General features: G+C 45.5%; 1 protein-coding gene across 1 annotated transcript in view; it reads right to left on the bottom strand.

Moving 5' to 3' along the window:
• Positions 1-7405: 7405 nt before the first annotated feature.
• Positions 7406-18208, bottom strand: part of Abcd1 (ATP binding cassette subfamily D member 1) — a 20626-nt gene continuing 9823 nt past the window's right edge. Inside the window, exons 3-10 of the mRNA XM_021187717.1 lie at positions 16199-16341; positions 15948-16116; positions 14641-14735; positions 11345-11490; positions 10892-11037; positions 9045-9129; positions 8695-8820; positions 7406-8610 (exon numbers count right to left, since the gene is read on the bottom strand). Of these exons, the coding sequence (XP_021043376.1) occupies positions 8391-8610; positions 8695-8820; positions 9045-9129; positions 10892-11037; positions 11345-11490; positions 14641-14735; positions 15948-16116; positions 16199-16341 (1130 nt within the window). The 3' untranslated portion in view covers positions 7406-8390. The remainder of the gene's footprint in view (positions 8611-8694; positions 8821-9044; positions 9130-10891; positions 11038-11344; positions 11491-14640; positions 14736-15947; positions 16117-16198; positions 16342-18208) is intronic.

Genomic DNA, 18208 nt, shown 5'->3' with positions numbered 1-18208 from the left:
CAAGATCTGACGCCCTCTTCTGGAGTGTCTGAGGACAGTTACAGTGTACTTACATATAGTAAATAAATAAAATCTTAAAAAAAAAAGAAAAAGCAAAAACAAAGAATGAAATATAGAAACTCTAGATGTACTAGGTCATGGTGGCACTCACCTTTAATCCCAGCACTGGGGAAGCAGAGGCAGGTGAATCTCTGTGAGTTCAAAGCCTCCTGGTCTACAGGGTGAGTTCCAGGATAGCCAGGGCTATACAGAGAAACCTTGTCTTGAAAAAAACAAGAAAAAGAAAGAAAAGAAACTAAACAATCAGCCACTTGTATCTCCTACTTTATATATCTTGGTCAGCTTCTCCACAAGCTGAACTGAATTTAATGTTCAGTATTCATGGCGTGTATAAATGAAGCCCTAGATTGTCTGCTAAGGTTAAATGCCAAAGGGCCTCTCCCTGTTAAACAAAGGGACAGGAGCACGGCAAGGCACAGAACAATATCTGAGTTAAAACACTGCAAGCCGGGCATAGTGGCGCACGCCTTTAATCCCAGCACTTGGGAGGCAGAGGCACGTGGATTTCAGAGTTCGAGGCCAGCCTGGTCTACAGAGTGAGTTCCAGGACAGCCAGGGCTATACAGAGAAACCCTGTCTCAAAAAACCAACAACAAAAAAAACCCACTGCAGATAGAGGAGACAGAGAGAGGTAGATCTCTGTGGATTCTTTTTTTTTATTTTTTATATTTATATGAGTACACTGTAGCTGTCTTCAGACACACCAGAAGAGGGCGTCAAGTCTCACCCATGTGATTGCTGGGATTTGAACTCAGGACCTTTGGAAGAGCAGTCGGTGCTCTTACCCGCTGAGCCATCTCACTAGCCCTCTCTGTGGATTCTAGACCAGCCTGGTCTACACAATAAAGTCAGGGCAGGACCCTCTGTTGATAGATACAGCCACTTACAAATGACAGCCTAAAATTCAAAATGGCACACTTTTTCCTTAAAGATACTATGTAGAGCCAGGCATGGTGGCACACGCCTTTAATCCCAGCACTCAGGAGGCAGAGGCAGGCAGATTTCTGAGTTCAAGGCTAGCCTGGTCTACAGAGTGAGTTCCAGGACAGCCAGGGCTATACAGAGAGCATTTGAAATGTAAATGAAGAAAATATCTGATAAAATAAGTTTTAAAAAAAAAACAACAACAAAAAAGATACTATGTAGGTTTTTGTTTAATAAGTAGAAATACCCAACCGGGCTTGGTGGCACACGCCTTTAATCCCAGCACTTGGGAGGCAGAGGCAGGCGGATTTCTGAGTTCGAGGCCAGCCTGGTCTACAGAGTGAGTTCCAGGACAGCCAGGGCTACACAGAGAAACCCTGTCTCAAAAAACAAAACAACAACAAAAAAATTACTGTAGGAAATGCAGTCAGCAAGAGATGTGTACAGTCAGTGCTCTCTCCTTACTCTTCAGTTGCAAAATTAGGACACTTGAAATGCAGAACAATCTGATGCCTTACAGAAGATAGTTAGAAGCTAAGGTACCACAGACTCCCCAAATGATGATATATTGTCCCCCCCCTCCAATCTGGCTACAAGCTGTGGAGTACCTGAGAGACCCACAACGTGAGGACTCCCCCATGTTCTGACTCAGGAGAGGCGACACCCCAAATCACTCATGAGAAATGATCTTTTTTGTTTGTTTGTTTGTTTGTTTTGTTTTTCGAGACAGGGTTTCTCTGTATAGCCTTGGTTGTCCTGGAACTCACTTTGTAGACCAGGCTGGCCCTGAACTCAGAAATCTGCCTGCCTCTGCCTCCCAAGTACTGGGATTAAAGGCATGCGCCACCACGCCAGGCGAGAAAAGGTCTTGATGCAAACTGCAAGAGGACTTTTAATCCAGGTGCGTTCTGGGACCCGCAGTCATACACCATGCAGGGTTAGAGGACCGCGGGTCCTAAATAGCTGTTTGAGGGGGGTATTTAAAGGAAGAAACCACAACTCAAGGGGATGGGGAGGGCATTGTTGGAAAATACCAAAAATAGCAGTTAAGAGTCATGAGGAAGTGGGAGTCAAGACAGTTAGCACATTTGCATAGCGGGTTCCTGGAGCTCTCAGGGTGGGTTAGGGTGACTTTCTTTGAAGGAACACTCCCTGAATCCAGGAAGCGGGTGGGTGGTGGAATGTCACTATCTGTTTTATGATTAGCATGCCTTGGAGCATTGAGTCACAAAGGTCACATTCTCCAGCCTGGGCCTAAAGGCCTAGAATTTATGTTTTTATGTTTCACCTTTTCATACCTACCCTGTCTGAAACTTCTCAGGCAAAGTAAACCCAAGACAAATGAGAGTGGCTTGGGGACTGAGTCCAAAGGGCAAGCAGTGGTTGTGGTCATAAGACAATGAGAGACAGCCAGGCGTGGTGGCGCACGCCTTTAATCCCAGCACTTGGGAGGTAGAGGAAGGCGAATTTCTGAGTTCGAGGCCAGCCCGGTCTACAGAGCGAGTTCCAGGACAGCCAGGGCTATACAGAGAGACCCTGTCTCAGACCCTGTCTCAAACCCTGCCTCCTAAAAAATAAAAATAGAGTTCATTGTTCATTTTCAATGTTGGAAAGCAAAGAACTATCTTTGAGTTTGCATTCTGTACTTGCATTGTATTTTGAAGGGAAGGGCTGATAGGATACTTCTGTTGACCCTAAACTCATAGGCCAGTTAAGGAGGCATGTATGTTAAAAAAAAAAAAAAAGGAAATTTAAGCCAGGTGTGGTGGCACACAAACGATCTCAAGTTCTAGGCTAGCCTGGGCTACAAATCAAAAAAGACTACCAACAAAAATTAAGAGAGAAGAAAGAGGGAGGGAGGGATGTGGGGTTGGCTCTTATAATTTACCCATACCTGGAGGTGGGGCTGGTTCTCTTCCGTATCAGTTGAACTGAATGAAGTCAGAGAACCAATGTAGCTGGAACATTAATGTGATGTCATAGTGCTTTTTCAAAAAATAGTCTAGATGCCACCTGTACTGTGGGGTCACTTGTAAGAGATCAGTATACCTAAGTTTAAGATTTTTTTCCAGGGCATGGTAGCCTTAAATTCATAGAAATACACTTGTCTCTGCCTCCTGAGTATTGGAATCAAACATATGATAAAGCCTTGTTCACTTTGGTTAGTCTTTTAGGGGCTGTCTTACTTTTTTACTGGTGTGATAAATACCATGACCAAGGCAACTTATAGAAAGAAGGATTTATGGTTCCACAGGGATGAGGCCATCACCAAGTGGGGAGCTTAGTCGTAGGTAGGTAGGCATGGCTCTGGAGCAGCAGCTGAGAGCTCACACCTCAATCTACAAACCTGAAGCACAGAAAGCTCAAAGGCAGTGGTGATGCACTTTAATCCCAGCACTTGGGAGGCAGAGGCAGGTGGATTTCTGAGTTTGAGGCCAGCCTGGTCTACACAGTGAGTTCAAGACAGCCAAGGCTATACAGAGAAACCCTGTCTCAAAAACAAAAACAAAAAAGAAAGAAAGAAAGCTCATTTGATTATAATGAAAAGCTGGAGTCTTTTGAATTCTCAAAGTCAGCCTCCAGTGACTTACTTCCTCCAGCAAGGCCACACTTCCTAATACTTCCTCATCCTAAAAAAGCTACCAACTGGAGACTTGAGTGTTCAAATGTCTGAGTCTTATATGAGGACATCTCATTCAAACCATCACAGGGATGTTGACTTAGATAAAACCCAGGGTTCTTGGCTTTTACACAGAAATTCAGAAGAAACCAATATGAAACAGAGTTTTAATTTATTTAAACAGAAAAAGGGGAGCTAGGGAAATGGCTTAGTGATTAAAAGTCTATATGGCTCTTGTGGGTGACCCAAATTTAGTTGCCAGCATCTATCAGTAGTTCCAGCTCCAGGGGATTCCATCCATCTGGTCTCTGAGGACACAGGCACTCAGGTGTACATACCCACATAGACGTGCACCATATACATAATTAAAAACAACAAAAAAGTGCTTGAAAAAGAATAAATCAGCTAGGCATGGTGGCACACGCCTTTAATCCCAGCACTTGGGAGGCAGGGGCAGGCAGATTTCTGAGTTCGAGGCCAGCCTGGTCTACAGAGTGAGTTCCAGGACAGCCAGGGCTACACAGAGAAACCCTGTCTCGAAAAAAAACAAAAAACAAACAAATCATACCTGAGAACATGTGGACTTCTGACAGAAGAGTCACAGTTTATTAAAATACTTAAAAAAAGCAGGGCCTCACTTTATAGCTTTTGCTGTCCTGGAACTCACTTTGTAGACCAGGGTGGGTTCAAACTCTGAGATCTGCTTGCCTCAGCCTCCTGAGAGCTGAGATTAAAGATGTGGGTTCCCACATCCAGCTAAAAATTCATTTTGACATAGATTTAAGTATGGGGGTTAGAGATGCACTTAGGGAAAGGATAAGATATATTCAAGGGGCAAGGTATGGGCTTCTCAAGGATGGTAGAGGGCCGGTTGGTTGGCTTGCCCTTGGAAGGCCTTGGTCTCTCCTGGCAGGGACATTTTCTGTCCTGCAGCTTTCTTGGGTGTCTTTACACCATAGCAGGTGCCTTTCCCCTTCTGAAACTAAGACTACAAGAATATCTACACCCACTTCTTTTAGTACTACATGAACAGGTTTGCAGGTTGGAAGTCTAAGACCATGGTCTTGGCAGGGTTGCTTTTTCCTGAGGCCTTCACTTGTGACCTTTCCTCCGGATGCAGTCGCCCTTCCTCCCGCCCCATTTCTGGGCTTCTACACATTGTCTTATTAGGCACTTCTCTTATTTTTTGTTGTGACTATATTCCTTTGGATAGCTGAATTACTTAGCTGTCATTTTGGCAGAGTTTGAAGGAGGGTCAAGGGCTAATCATGTGTCCCATCTCCCATGTGTCACTCAAGGTGCTTAAGACTTCTGAATTCGCCAGGCAGTGGTGGCACACACCTTTAATCCTAGCACTTGGGAGGCAGAGGCAGGAGGATTTCTGAGTTCGAGTCCAGCCTGGTCTACAGAGTGAGGTTCAGGACAGCCAGGGCTACACAGAGAAACCCTGTCTCAAAAACAAACAAAACAAAAAAAGACTTCTGAATTCACCTCAACTCCCAATCTGCTTCTCCCTGAAAGGGTACTACTCCTCCTATACAGCCCAAACTCAGGGCCACCTTCTTCTCCCAATTGTCAGATCCCCCTGCATGAGATTTCAGGCTACAGCTGAAGCAAGGGCTCTGCTTGTTTCTAGTTTGAAAGTGCTGGGATTATAGGCCTGAGCCACCATGCCTGGCTAATTTATTATCCTACTGATCCATCACCTATTTTTCTATCTTAATAGCAATCTATGTATCTGTCTGTCCATTTATATCCACCTACTAACCACTTGTTTTGTACTGAAATTCCTTGTACACAAGTCTTTTTGAGGTACACGGTTTAGTGGTGTTTCGTAATTTGCAATGTTGCACAATTATTATCTCTGCTGTTCCAAAACATTTTTATCACTTTCCCCCCAAAACTCTCTCTCCCCATATCCATCCTCTCTCCCCCCACCCCTACCAGCCCTGGCAACTGTTCATTTGCTTTATGTTGTCATGGATTTGTCTGTTCTGGATATTTAATTTAAATCAATCATATAATACTTGGACCCGTGTGTTTGGCTTCTTTGTGTCAGTAGCATGTCTTTAATGTTCTTGAATATTATAGCATGTGTCGCTGTTTTACAGCCTTCTATGGTCAAATAATGTTCTATTGTATAAATATATATGTTTGTCCATCTGTTTCTGGGTACTCAGGCTTCTGTAGATATTGTGTAGAATCTACACAGTAAACATCTACATGGGTTTCTGGCTTGATTCTTCTGGTATGTCTTGAGGGTAGGAATACAGGCAGTGTGGGAACTCAGCTTAGCTTTGTAAGAACATCCGCTCTCCATTCCTAGCAGCAGTTGTCTGGCCTATCTCCACCAAGTGTCCATATACAACTCCATGGCCTGCTTTATGCAGAACCCAAGGCTATTCTCATCCTACCTAGATTCCCTCAGTGAATGAAAAGGTCAGCTTAGAGCTGGGCCTGGTGGTGCAGGCCTTTAATCCCAGCACTTGGGAGGCAGAGGCAGGCGGATTTCTGGGTTCGAGGCTAGCCTGGTCTACCAAGTGAGTTCCAGGACAGCCAGAGCTATACAGAGAAACCCTGTCTCTAAAAACCAAAAAAAAAGAAAAAGAAAAGAAAAAAAAAAAAAAAAGAAAAGGTCAGCTTAGGAACTTAGGGAAGGTCATGAAAAGCTTGTCCCTCTCAGACAACAGGGCAGGAACCGACCTGTGGGTGGGGACACGTTCCACAGGGCTTTTGCCCACCTTTAGACAATGGAAGTCCTCCACACTTCATTCCTTAAAGAGCAATCAGTTTAAAGAGTGCATTGTTCTACCAATCATATTGTGCCTAGTTGCTGATGCTCTATGCTGCCCCTGGAAACCATATAAAAACTTGCTGACCATGTGCTGGGGGTTGCCATGTTTCCTTCGAGTCTTCAATGCTTTTTGTATTCAGGCTCCACGTGGTTCACTCAGGGGATCCCCAGTCTTACATGACCTTTTGCCTCAGTCTAGGCCTTTCCTTCCTCCCCCCCCCCCCGTACTGGATATCTTTCTCTGGACATACCCATGGGCCTTTGGAGAAGTTTTTCCTTCTTCCTAGAAGGTTCAGAAGCACCAGTGCAACTCAATCCAGGAATCACTTCTTTCCTGTGACTCTTTCAGTGCTCAATTTACCTCCTTGGCATCTCACGGGGTTTCTATAGCATTGCTTTCTGCACTCCCCTTCAGGGACTTGGCAGGGTATCTTTGGCCTCAAGTACTATTTTACAGCAATGATTATCAACTCTACCTCCCTAGGGTACAAAAGGTATAACCAGAGAACACTAACTTTTTCCAAGTCCCATGGGGTTAGCAACTGACTAGGTTCTTACTTGGGCCCATGTTTGGGGGCAGGTCTCTTTTTCTCCCAACAACATTCTGATCTCTCCCCAGACCTTTTGTTTTGTTTTGTTTTGTTTTTGTTTTTGTTTTTTGAGACAGGGTTTCTCTGTATAGCCCTGGTTGTCCTGGAACTCACTCTGTAGACCAGGCTGGCCTTGAACTCAGAAATCTGCCTGCCTCTGCCTCCAAGTGCTGGGATTAAAGGCGTGTGCCACCACTGCCCAGCTTCCCCGATCTTTTGTTGTTGCCTGTCTTTTTGAGAGAGATAGGGTCTCTCTTTGCAGCCCTGGCTTTTAAAAAACTCACTACATAGAATGGACTAGCCTTGAACTCACAGAGATCCACCTGCCTCTGCTTCCAGAGTGCTGAGATTAAAGGCACCACTATGCCTGGCTTACTCCCCAGAACTTCTACCAGACACCAAGTTCAGGAGGCAGGATTGTACTTTCCAGAGGTTTTTACTGAGAGGACTGAGGGGGGTACCCCAGCTAGAGGGCTAAAGGCCCAGGAAAGGCACACAATGGCAGTAGGGTGTGTGGGGTGGCATCTCCCTCTTGGTGAGGGCTGGTTAGCAGACACAGCACCTCCTGTGACCCCTCTTTGGCACTGAGCTGGGAATATGATGCCCTCACTTCTGCCTAGCTGGCAGAGGGCACCCCCAGTGGCAACTGGCAGTATAGGCTGGTGAAGGGCCAGGTTTGGCACCAGAGATTGGGTAGATTGAAGGGATCACCCAGTTACCTCCTGTGCTGGCAGGGTACTCATGTTGGCAATTTAGACAACTATAAACTGGAGTCCAATAAATTAGGTTGTAGAGGTGGAGGAGTGGGAGGGCCAGGGCTACATTCTCTTCATGGCTCAGGAGGAACTCTGCCATTCTGGGGGTAATTATGGGGAAGGGCACACTTTGGGCCCTGTGTAATCCTTGGCCCCATTAGGTTGTTTTCATGGCAGGGGGTATCCTGTGGGACAGGGGCACTGGCTGGTCACCCAAGGGAATGGCAACAAAGGGATGGATCAAAACAATGACAAGGATTTGGGTTTCAGCAGGGATGTAACCCACAACTACCAGGGTTGCCGGCAGTAAGGGAGGCAGCTCCTGCTTACTTCCTATGGCTCAGCCATACTGGTGTAGAGTCAGGACTGGGGTCTTCCAAACCCTCCATCCCTCCCCAGGGAAAAGTAAAAGACACATTGGCCTGAACAGGGCACAGTTCCTGGAGCAGAACCCAGAGTGAAGGTGGAATGCAGTGTGTCCCCATTCATATCTACTTGTCCCAGAGTGGGGTCTTCAGGGAATGCAGGTAATTGGCTAGGAGGCTTGGGAGGGGTAAGGCATGCAGGGCAGTGAGGGGAGGGGAGGAGCTTCCTTCATGTGATCCCAGAGCCTGGAGAAGGGTGGAAGCTGGGGATAAGGTCCCCAGTCAAGTGGGGATGCCTGGGACCAGGGGTTGAACTGGAGCTGCAGCTTCACCAAGGATCTGGCGGAGCTCCTGAAGGCGCCCCTGCATTTTGGGGATGCCTGCCAGTTGCTGCTCCAGGCGCTGCTTCTCTTCAGTCAGGCTCAGGCGGGCAGCAGAATCCAGCTTCTCAAACTTCCAGCCTCCTTCCCCATCAAACTGCAGCAAGTGTGTGTGGTACTTCCTGGACAGGATAGGGATAGAAAGCTGTCACAGCTGCTTTCTCACTTCAGGTGGCAGCCTCACCCACAATTCCAAGAGCACCTACCATAGGGAGGGTCGATGGGTGATGGAGAGCAGTGCGATACCAGCATCTTTGGCTGCTTGGAAGATCTTGCCTTCCACATCAATGCTCACAGCACTAGTGCACTCATCCAGAAGGGCGTACTTGGGCCTTGGGGTGGGGGTGGGTGAAGGGGAAAACTGTGAATTCCCTATCACTGTCCAACTTTCAGCTCCTGGCCAATCACTTGTGACCCACAGCCCTGCTGCACTGGGGGAGAGCTGGGGTTGAGGTGAAACTCCTTCAGGTAGCTCCCTACTGGGAGCACCCATTTTTTTTCCTCTCTTGTTGGGTACAATTTACTGAATGTCCTTGAAAATCACTGTAGTGCTCACCTGTGGTAGAACATGCGTGCCATACCAATCCTCTGCTTCTCACCTCCAGACAGGACATCCTTCCAGTCACACACTGCCTCCCAACCTAGGCAGAAGGTGAAGGACTCAGCTCAATTCAACAGAAACCCAATGGGAGTCAGGGTTAAATGAGATACATTTGACCCTGGCAGAACTTGTCTAGCTGCAGACTTCTGTTCTGTGTCCTCATCTGCCTATAACACTAATAACTGAAAGACTTGGAACAAAAATTTTCTCCCCCACAAAACACATGTACAGTCCTACCCCCACCCCCAGTAAGATTTGGAGAGACAATCTTTCCAAATGTGCTCATGTTGAGTTCAAGAGGGTGAACCCTAATCTAGTATAACTGGTACCTTTATAGAAAATGGAAATTTAAACACAGAGACACGTATAGAGGAAGATGTTTTGAAGATCCACAAAGAGAAGTTGGCTCACTACTAACTGAGCAGAGTCCCTTGGTATATCCTTCCTCATAGTCTGTGAAGGAGCTAGCATTGCCACACCCAAATCTGATTCCAGAATGCCAAGAAACAAAGTTCTCTGTTGAAGCTAGTGAGTCTGTAGCAGTTCCAGGACACCTAATGAGTTGCCAGGGAAGAACCTGTCAACACTGTCCTCAGCAGGCAGCAGGTGATGAGGGCAAAGGCTCTTTACCAGAAGAAGTGGGCCACATCTCATAGCCTGGTGCCACTACACTGGCTTAGAGGATTGAGTGAGCATGTAAGAAAGGTGATTTGTCAGGATTCTGTGGCAGTTCTTTTCTATCAACCATCCTGTGTTTCTACATGATTAGAACTGTCCTTAGAACATGTGAAACATTTTAGCTTGCCCTATGGTGAAGGGTAACCTTAGTGCTAATTCTAGTCACTGTCATACATGTAGAACCCATAGAACTTTCTGGGAAAACAGAAGGTAAGTATCATTTGTCTCTTTCCTTCATCATTTCCTCCATCCTACAGTCTAGTGACTGGATGTGATGGCTACAGCAGTCATATTGGGTTATAAGGTAACTTTAAGAATGGAAGCCATGCACACAGCACCATAACTTGATACAAGAGCCTGTATCCCTGGAGCCTATAGTGAACATTCTGCCTTCCAACTCTGGTCTGTTTCTTTTGGGATTTATAGCACAGTAGGATAAACCTGTAAATGTTTTGAACCATTAAGGGGGACTAACATGATAATGTTAGAGTTGAATTCAATCCTAAAAGGTTTCAATGGTTACCCACAAATATGAACCATTCAGGGCAACCACAGAGTACAGCAGATGTCCCTCAATAAACTTTCTTTTCTCAAAAGCAGTTTCTTTTGCTCCCTGTCCTTGACTCTTAAGGGCTCTCCTCAGCATCACCCATGACTCTGGTCTCTACTCATATTCCAAGCATCTGTGCAAATAGAAACACGTGCATGGCCATCCTACCCTACCCAGAGATGGGTCAGCTTGCTCAAACATAAAACTGATCTCTCAATTGGTTACCTAAAGCCTCAGAGCTTCCACTGTTTCACAAGGGCAGCCAACATCTCTCAAGCCCCAGTTGCAACCTGTCCTGATATCATCTGGATACCCGATAGGGTGACTGTCCTAGGTTGTTCTTTTATTTGACAGAGGGTCTCCTAGGCACCCAATGAAGTAAGTGCTCTGCTATATGTCGCCTTTCCTGGCACCCCAGCAATCTGTTTACCCTTCCTTCCTGGCAGGCACTTTGAACTCCTGGATGCTAAGGTAACTCTTGTCCTCTGGGACTTGGAATAGAGGCTAGAGGTAGGTTGGCAACAGGTTCCCCATCAGTCTTGGGACAAAGGGCATGGGTGTGCCCTGCCCCTACCTCCCTCCCGTTGCAGGATGTGGCGGAGATGCACGATGCCCAGGATTGCTTCCAGCTGCTGCTCCGAGCAGCCCTTCCTCCGCATGTCTTCCGCAGAGTCGGGATAGATCACTTGGTCACGCAAGGAGCCCACGGACATGTAGGGCCTGTGAGAAAGCTGCATGTCCACTAGGGGCAAGGTAGCCCTGTTTCCCAGCAGTGCTCTGTGCCTTAGTAGGCTCCCAGAGTGCTTTCCAACTGTTGATATACTACACCCAACTTATATGTCCATATACTCACATGAGTTTGAGATGTAAGACCCTCCCCCTGCCCCCATCTGAAATGGACAGAACTAGTTTGTGCTACTGGATATTGGGATCTGGTTAACATCTTGATATCCTCTCCTGAGAGGTGCACTCTAGTATTACACAGATGTGAAGAGGTGGAGAAGACACCAGGAATAGGTTTACTTACCTCTGAGGGATATAGAACATGCGCTGGGGTGGGGGCTTATAGAGTACACCACTGTATGTGGGCCAGAGTCCACCTAGGATTCGGAACAGAGAACTCTTGCCACAGCCATTGGGGCCTGTGATGAGCAGGTGCATGCCTTCCTCCACCTGTGGAAGCATCAGGACAGGGCATCCAGAGCTTAAGTCTCTTTCCCTATACCCTGGATCACTGTGGCCTCCTTCCCAGTCTCATAAAGCCTTCTATACCTGGGATGGGGATCTAGCTCAGTTAGTAGGGTGCTTGCTGAGTAAAAATCAGACCATGAGTTCAATCCTCAGCACCACATAAACCATGCATACTTGTTTTTTTTTTTTTTTTTTTTGAGACAGGGTTTCTCTGTATAGCCCTGGCTGTCCTGGAACTCACTTTGTAGACCAGGCTGGCCTCGAACTCAGAAATCTGCCTGCCTCTGCCTCCCGAGTGCTGGGATTAAAGGCGTGCGTCACCACACCTGGTCATGCATACTTGTAATCCAGTACTGAGAGGTGAAAACAGGAAGATCATAAGTTCAAATGTAATTCAAATTCAACCCTTGGCTACACAGCAAGTTCAAGGCCACCATGGGCAGCATGAGATCCTGTCTCAAAAAAGAAAGAGAGGGGAAGGAAAGGGAGGAAGAGAAGGAGAGAAGAAGGAAGGAAGGAAGGAAGGAAGGAAGGAAGGAAGGAAGGGAGGGAGGGAGGAAAAAGAACAAGTAAGCTATAAGCCTGGCAGGTGGGAAGGGTCTTCCTATGTTGCCTAGGCTAGTCTGGAACTTAGTCTTTTTGTCTTAGATTTACAAGGGCTTGGATTTTAAGTTTGTGTTACCAAGCCCATTCTTGATTTCTTGGCAAGTGACTACAAGGTCACAGGGATGGGGTTCAGTATGCAGAACCTCAATTGAATACCAGGTATAGGATACAAGGGAATGGACAAGACTTGGTTCTGACCCCTAAGGCCCCAACATGCCTGGATAGCACAAGCCAAACACAGGAACCACAGCTTCTTTTGCCATGGTCAAATGAGTAAGTACATTTTAGGATACTCCAAAGGACTCTCTATCCCTTCTAACTCTAGTGGGATACAAGTAGAAGTTTTCTGTAACTATGTAGGGAAGTATAAGAGCTACAAAATGAGACACTCACCCACCCCATCCCCACACAAATGCAACAAGGAACTTCCTAGGGAAAATTATTTTCCCCCTTGGGAAAAAAGTTCTAGATATAAAAGGCTAACCCCTCTCCCCATGGTCTACTTTGCCCTCAGGTATCAGGGGTCACAGAAGATGGCCCCAGAGTAGCTGAGCACTGGAGTTTTGGAAGGAAGGAGGGGTTAGTTCATTTAGTGCCACTGCTAGCTAATCAGAGAGTTTGGGTCACAGAGGAGGTGCAGCACCCTGCAGCAGAGATGGCACAGTAGTTCCTAGCACCATAATCCTCATTTCCTTCCTTTTAGTGTAGGTGTTTCCTTATCTACAAGAAATAATAAGAGTGTTGATGCATAGGGCTCCCAGGAGGATCCAGGTTCTAGCCTTTGATTTGCCTTGAGTAATGTAACAGGATGAATGTATCTGAAGTTCTATGTCCTACTTCTTGAAGTGGGACCTGTCATTGCACATGCAATTAGCTATATGTACACTAAGGCATACTGGAGGGGAGTGGGCAAAATCCAACATGGCTGGAGCTTAAAAAGAGGGAAGATTTGAATAGATAAACACAGAGGGGTGTGTATGTGCGTGAGGATAGAGGCAGAGAGTAGGGTAACATAGCAGAAGCCCAGGAACACCAAGGAGTGTCAAGAAACTAGAAGTCAAACAAGACTCAGGGTATATATTCTCTCCAAGAAAGAACTGTCCTCTCCCTTAAAACTAGACTTCTGGTCTCCAGAATATGGAAGGGGTCCATTCCTGGTGATAATGGTGCTGAGCCCAGGAGGACTTGTTTAGGACATTCCCAGGATACTCATCAGCATGAAACAATTGGCTGTAGAGGACACGAGTAACAAGTTTCAGGTTCCCTCAGGATCCCAGCCCTACTCTTCTACCGTGATTCCTTGGCAGCCTTGCTATCTACCCAGTTGCAGTCTGTTTACCCAGACTACAGTATCTTTGCTTCCTATTGTTTCTTCCTAGAGTCAGCCAGGAAACTACATACCTTGGGTCCACCAGGTACCATCTACTATATTATATTGCTTTAGGGAGGGAGCATGTTATGCCCACTGCCTCAACTCGCTTTTAATAATCTTGCCCTTCTTATTCCTCTCCAGGCTCAGCAACCCCTTAAGTGAAGGCAGGAGCCTGATATTCCACCTACTCTTGTCTCTTTCCAGCTTCCTCCCTTGCTATGAGGCAGGCCCTGGCCCCTTTGTCTCTCAGGCTCTAACTCCTGTTGTGTCTATGTATCCACTTCCTATGCTTTGAGGAAAAGCTTTATAGGCTATTCTCTCTTCAAATGATTATCAACCTTTTGGTGGTCCTTACTGTACTCTAGATCAGAGTCTAACTAGGGACATTTTAATTTGTTTATTTATATTATTTTGGTTTTTTAAGACAGAGTTTCAGCCAGGTGTGGTGCACACGCCTTTAATCCCAGCACTCGGGAGGCAGAGGCAGGTGGATTTCTGAGTTCGAGGCCAGCCTGGTCTACAGAGTGAGTTCCAGGACAGCCAGGGCTACACAGAGAAACCCTGTCTCGAAAAACAAAACAAAACAAAACAAAACAAAACAAAACAAAACAAAACAAAAGACAGAGTTTCTCTGTGTAGCCCTGGCTGTCTTGGAACTTACTATGCAGACCAAACTGGTCTCAAACTCACAGAGATTTGCCTACCTCTGCTTCCCAAGTGCTGGGATTAAAGGTATGTGTCACAACAGTAACCAGTGGGTACTTTTTTAAGGTCACTCACTCCACTCTCTGATTTATCTTTGTTTTCAAGTACCCAACCCAGAGTTCAGGGAAGCCTGGTGGGATAGATGAATCATGAGACTAGGAGCACTTGGGTAACCCTTGGACAACCCTGGTAATTGTTTATCTCTTTTATCAGCACTTACACTATTGCTTCAGGACTCATGGTCAGAGATATGTTGATCTCTCAGCTTCACCTTGGCCTATCTTCCACGTGGCTGGGGACAACATCACTGCTAGCAAAGATAAGTGAGCCAAGGGATAGGGTTCACAGATGCAGGTGACCAGATAATCTGGGAAGTGTACCTTGTCCCCAGCTACTTGGCTCAGATTGGTCAGCACTTCAGGTTAGGAATGCTTCTCTACTTGACCTACCCTGATGTTGAGGCTGGCCACCACCACCTCTCCAGTGGGTGTGATGATAGGGATGTTCTCACAGATGATCCCCTGCTCCACATCCACAACCTGGCCTGTAGAGAGAAAGCATGGAAGGACAGGTGTACAACATTTTTGCTGCTTTCTTGTGTCCTGATGCTCATCCCTACTTCCTATCTTAATAACAGGCCCCCAGGTTCCCAAACAGTAATGGTGTGGTCCAGGTCCCACAGGAAAACAGAGGTCTTCCAACAGATTGGTAACCCCAGAGTCAAGTAGCATGTCCCAAGATGCCACCTTTTGCTATTCTGGAACCTGGACTCTTCTTGGCAACATTGTAAGATCAGTTTGGATGCCTGGGCTGCTTTGCTGCAGTATCCTGAATCCTGTGAACTGGCAGGTGGCTAGACTTTCTTTTGTGCTTGCACTGTCTTGAAACTTTTTTTCTTTTGTTTCTTTTTGAAACAGAGTAGTCTAATACTAAAGCCCTCACTGCCCCTGAATATGCAGCAATCCTGCCTCAGCCTTACAAATGCTGGAATTACAGGCATTAGCCATCACTTATAAACTTAAATATTTTATTTATTTTAAACATCTTATTTATTTACTTAGGCAGAATGCTGACCTTGACAATACCATGTCTGCTTTATGTGATAGCAGGGATTGAACCAAGGGCTTTGTGTATGCTAGGTAAACACTAACTGAGCTATATCCCTAGCCATGTAAATCTTTTGTTTTTATTGCAGTGCTAAGAAATAAACCCAAGCCGGGCATGGTGGCGCATGCCTTTAATCCCAGCACTTGGGAGGCAGAGGCAGGCGGATTTCTGAGTTCGAGGCCAGCCTGGTCTACAGAATGAGTTCCAGGACAGCCAGGGCTATACAGAGAAACCCTGTCTTGAAAAACAAAAAAAAAAAAAAAAAAAAAAAAGAAATAAACCCAAGGTTTCATACATGCTAGGCAAGCACTATACTAAACTACATTCCCATTCCTCACTGCCTTGATTTCTCTGTTTGCCTTGTATAGGTGAATGATACCCAGCACTAAGAGCCCAGAAACATCTCTCTTAACTGGTAACCAAAATCAACACACTTGGGAAAGTTTGTCAGCAGCTCAACTGGTAGCCAGTGCTTGGAGAATGCAGGTTACTGGGCCAGCCCCCTCCAGAGTAACCTAGTTTTCAATGACCTTTCTAGCAATGACTTCTGAGTGCATGAGACAGGGTTCACAGTGTTGGGGTGGTATGGGAGGAGATACAGCACTAGGTAGAAAGGCAGAGGAAGTACTCTGCATAGAGTCTATCTTACCTTGGATCTTCAGGGGCCTCTCTACATGGACACCAGACTGTACCATGACCCCCGGCCCAGCCTGAGCCTCCTCTAGATCGCCTGTCCTCTTAAAACGACAGTGTTTGACATCTTCAAATACCTGGAACATCTCGTACACCCTGGCTGTGTAGCCAGCCAGCTCTGTCACCTATAAGGAGTGTGACATGGGCTCAACACCAGCCAGTTCAGGAGTGGAAGAGCAAGCAGAGTAGGAGCTACACTGGGGTTACCTCCTTATAGGATGACATGATCCTCTCGGTGGCATCTGCAGCAGCTGTGAGGAGGTTTCGGGCAATGGTGAAAGCTTCTGTACGCTCACTAACCAGCTCCTCTTCCTTCATTTCCAAGGCTGCCTTCTTCATGGCTTCTGAGTCTAAAAGCCAAAGTTGGGTTAGGAAAGACAGTGGAAAGTAATAGAGCTACCATGGAAAAGATGGATATTGTGCATATCATGTTATGACTGATAGATATACAGAGCACATATGTTCTCCATCTCATAGCACAAATGAAAACTAATTCACAGGAAAAAAATGGGTAACACTTGTCCTTGGGTTTGATTTCTTAGCTATGAAACCAGAAACACAAGCAAGAAAAATAGATTAACCTGAACTTCAAAATTAAATACTTTTTGAGTACTGAGAGACTTAATCAGTAAAGTGCAATGGCAAACAATATACAGACTGGGAAAGAATTCTTCTAAACTACATGACTAGTAGAGTTGTAGTCCTCTAAAACTTTTCTTAGCCCAGAGCAACCCAGCATTTTAGGTGGTAGAAACAGGAGGATCTTGACTTCACACAGCTGGATGGAAAAGGATCCAAATTATTTATTTATTTATATATATATATATATATATATATATATATATATATATATATATATATATCATATGAATGAATAATTTGCCTAGTTGCCTGGTTTCTCAGTAGTACGAAGGCTGAGGCAAGAGGAATGCCACATGTTCAAGGCCAACCTGAGCTAGTGAAAACATTTTCCCAGAAAAAAAATAAAGACATATAAAGAGCAATAAGGTGTATTGGTGAGGTGACTCAGCTGGTAAAGGTGTCAGCTGGTAAAGGTGTTGGTCACCAAGCCTAATGACCTAAGTTTGATCTCCAGGGTCTGTATGGTGGAAGTTGAGAACTGAGTCCCAAAAGTTGCCTTCTGATCTCTACATGTGTGTAGTAACATGTGTACTTCCTCATCACAGTAAGTTTATAAAAAGATGCTTGACATCATTAATCATTAAGGAAACTGATACTTCCAAGAAATAACATGTCATCTTGACAAAGGAAGCTGGAGGAAAGCGAGGTAAGAGCAGACATTGGCCAGGTGAGAAGTGGGACCTCCATCCTGGGAGGAGATCAAATGGAAAAGTACTTAGCAATTCCTCACAAAGTTAAATAGTGAAGGACCTAGAATTCTTTTCATAGCTATATAGCCTGGAGAAACAAAAACTTGAATTCACACAGAAGCTTGTATGGAATGTTCACAGTAGTGCTATTCATGATAGCCAAAAAGGTGGAACCAACCAGCCTGTCTGATAATGGATGAATAGATAAAGACATTGAAATGTAGTTTGTAAAGGGACAAAGTTAAATGCTATCTCTCACCCTATATGAAACTTAATTCCAAATGAATCAAATACCTTTTGTACTTTGGTAAAAGGGTACACTTTTTTGGTGGGGGGGTTGTGAGACAGGGTTTCTCTGTATAGCCCTGGCTGTCCTGGAACTCACTTTGTAGACCAGGCTGGCCTCAAACTCAGAAATACGCCTGCCTCTGCCTCCCCAGTGCTGGGATTAAAGGTGTGTACCACCACGCTCGGCAAAAGGGTACACTCTTGAAATCCCAACACTTGGGGGCTGGCAAGATGGCTCAACGGGTAAGAGCTGACTGCTCTTCCGAAGGTCCTGAGTTCAAATCCCAGCAACCACATGGTGGCTCCATAGTGAGATCTGACGCCCTCTTCTGGAGTGTCTGATAACTTGCAACAGTATACTTATAATAATAAATAAATCTTTGGGCTAGAGTGAACGGGCTTGACCAAAGCGAGCAGAGGTCCTAAATTCAATTTTCTTTTCTTTTCTTTCTTTCTTTTTTTTTTCTTTTTTTTTTTTTTTTTTTTTTTTTTTTTTTTTTTTTTTTTTTGAGACAGGGTTTCTCTGTGTAGCCCTGGCTGTCCTGGAACTAAATTCAATTTTCAACAACCACATGACAACTAACAACCATCTGTATAG

This window comes from Mus pahari, chromosome X (genome assembly GCF_900095145.1).
Source record: "Mus pahari chromosome X, PAHARI_EIJ_v1.1, whole genome shotgun sequence".
Lineage (NCBI taxonomy): Eukaryota > Metazoa > Chordata > Mammalia > Rodentia > Muridae > Mus > Mus pahari.
The sequence above is the reverse complement of the archived record's forward strand: the minus strand, read 5'-3'. Positions and strand labels throughout refer to the sequence as shown.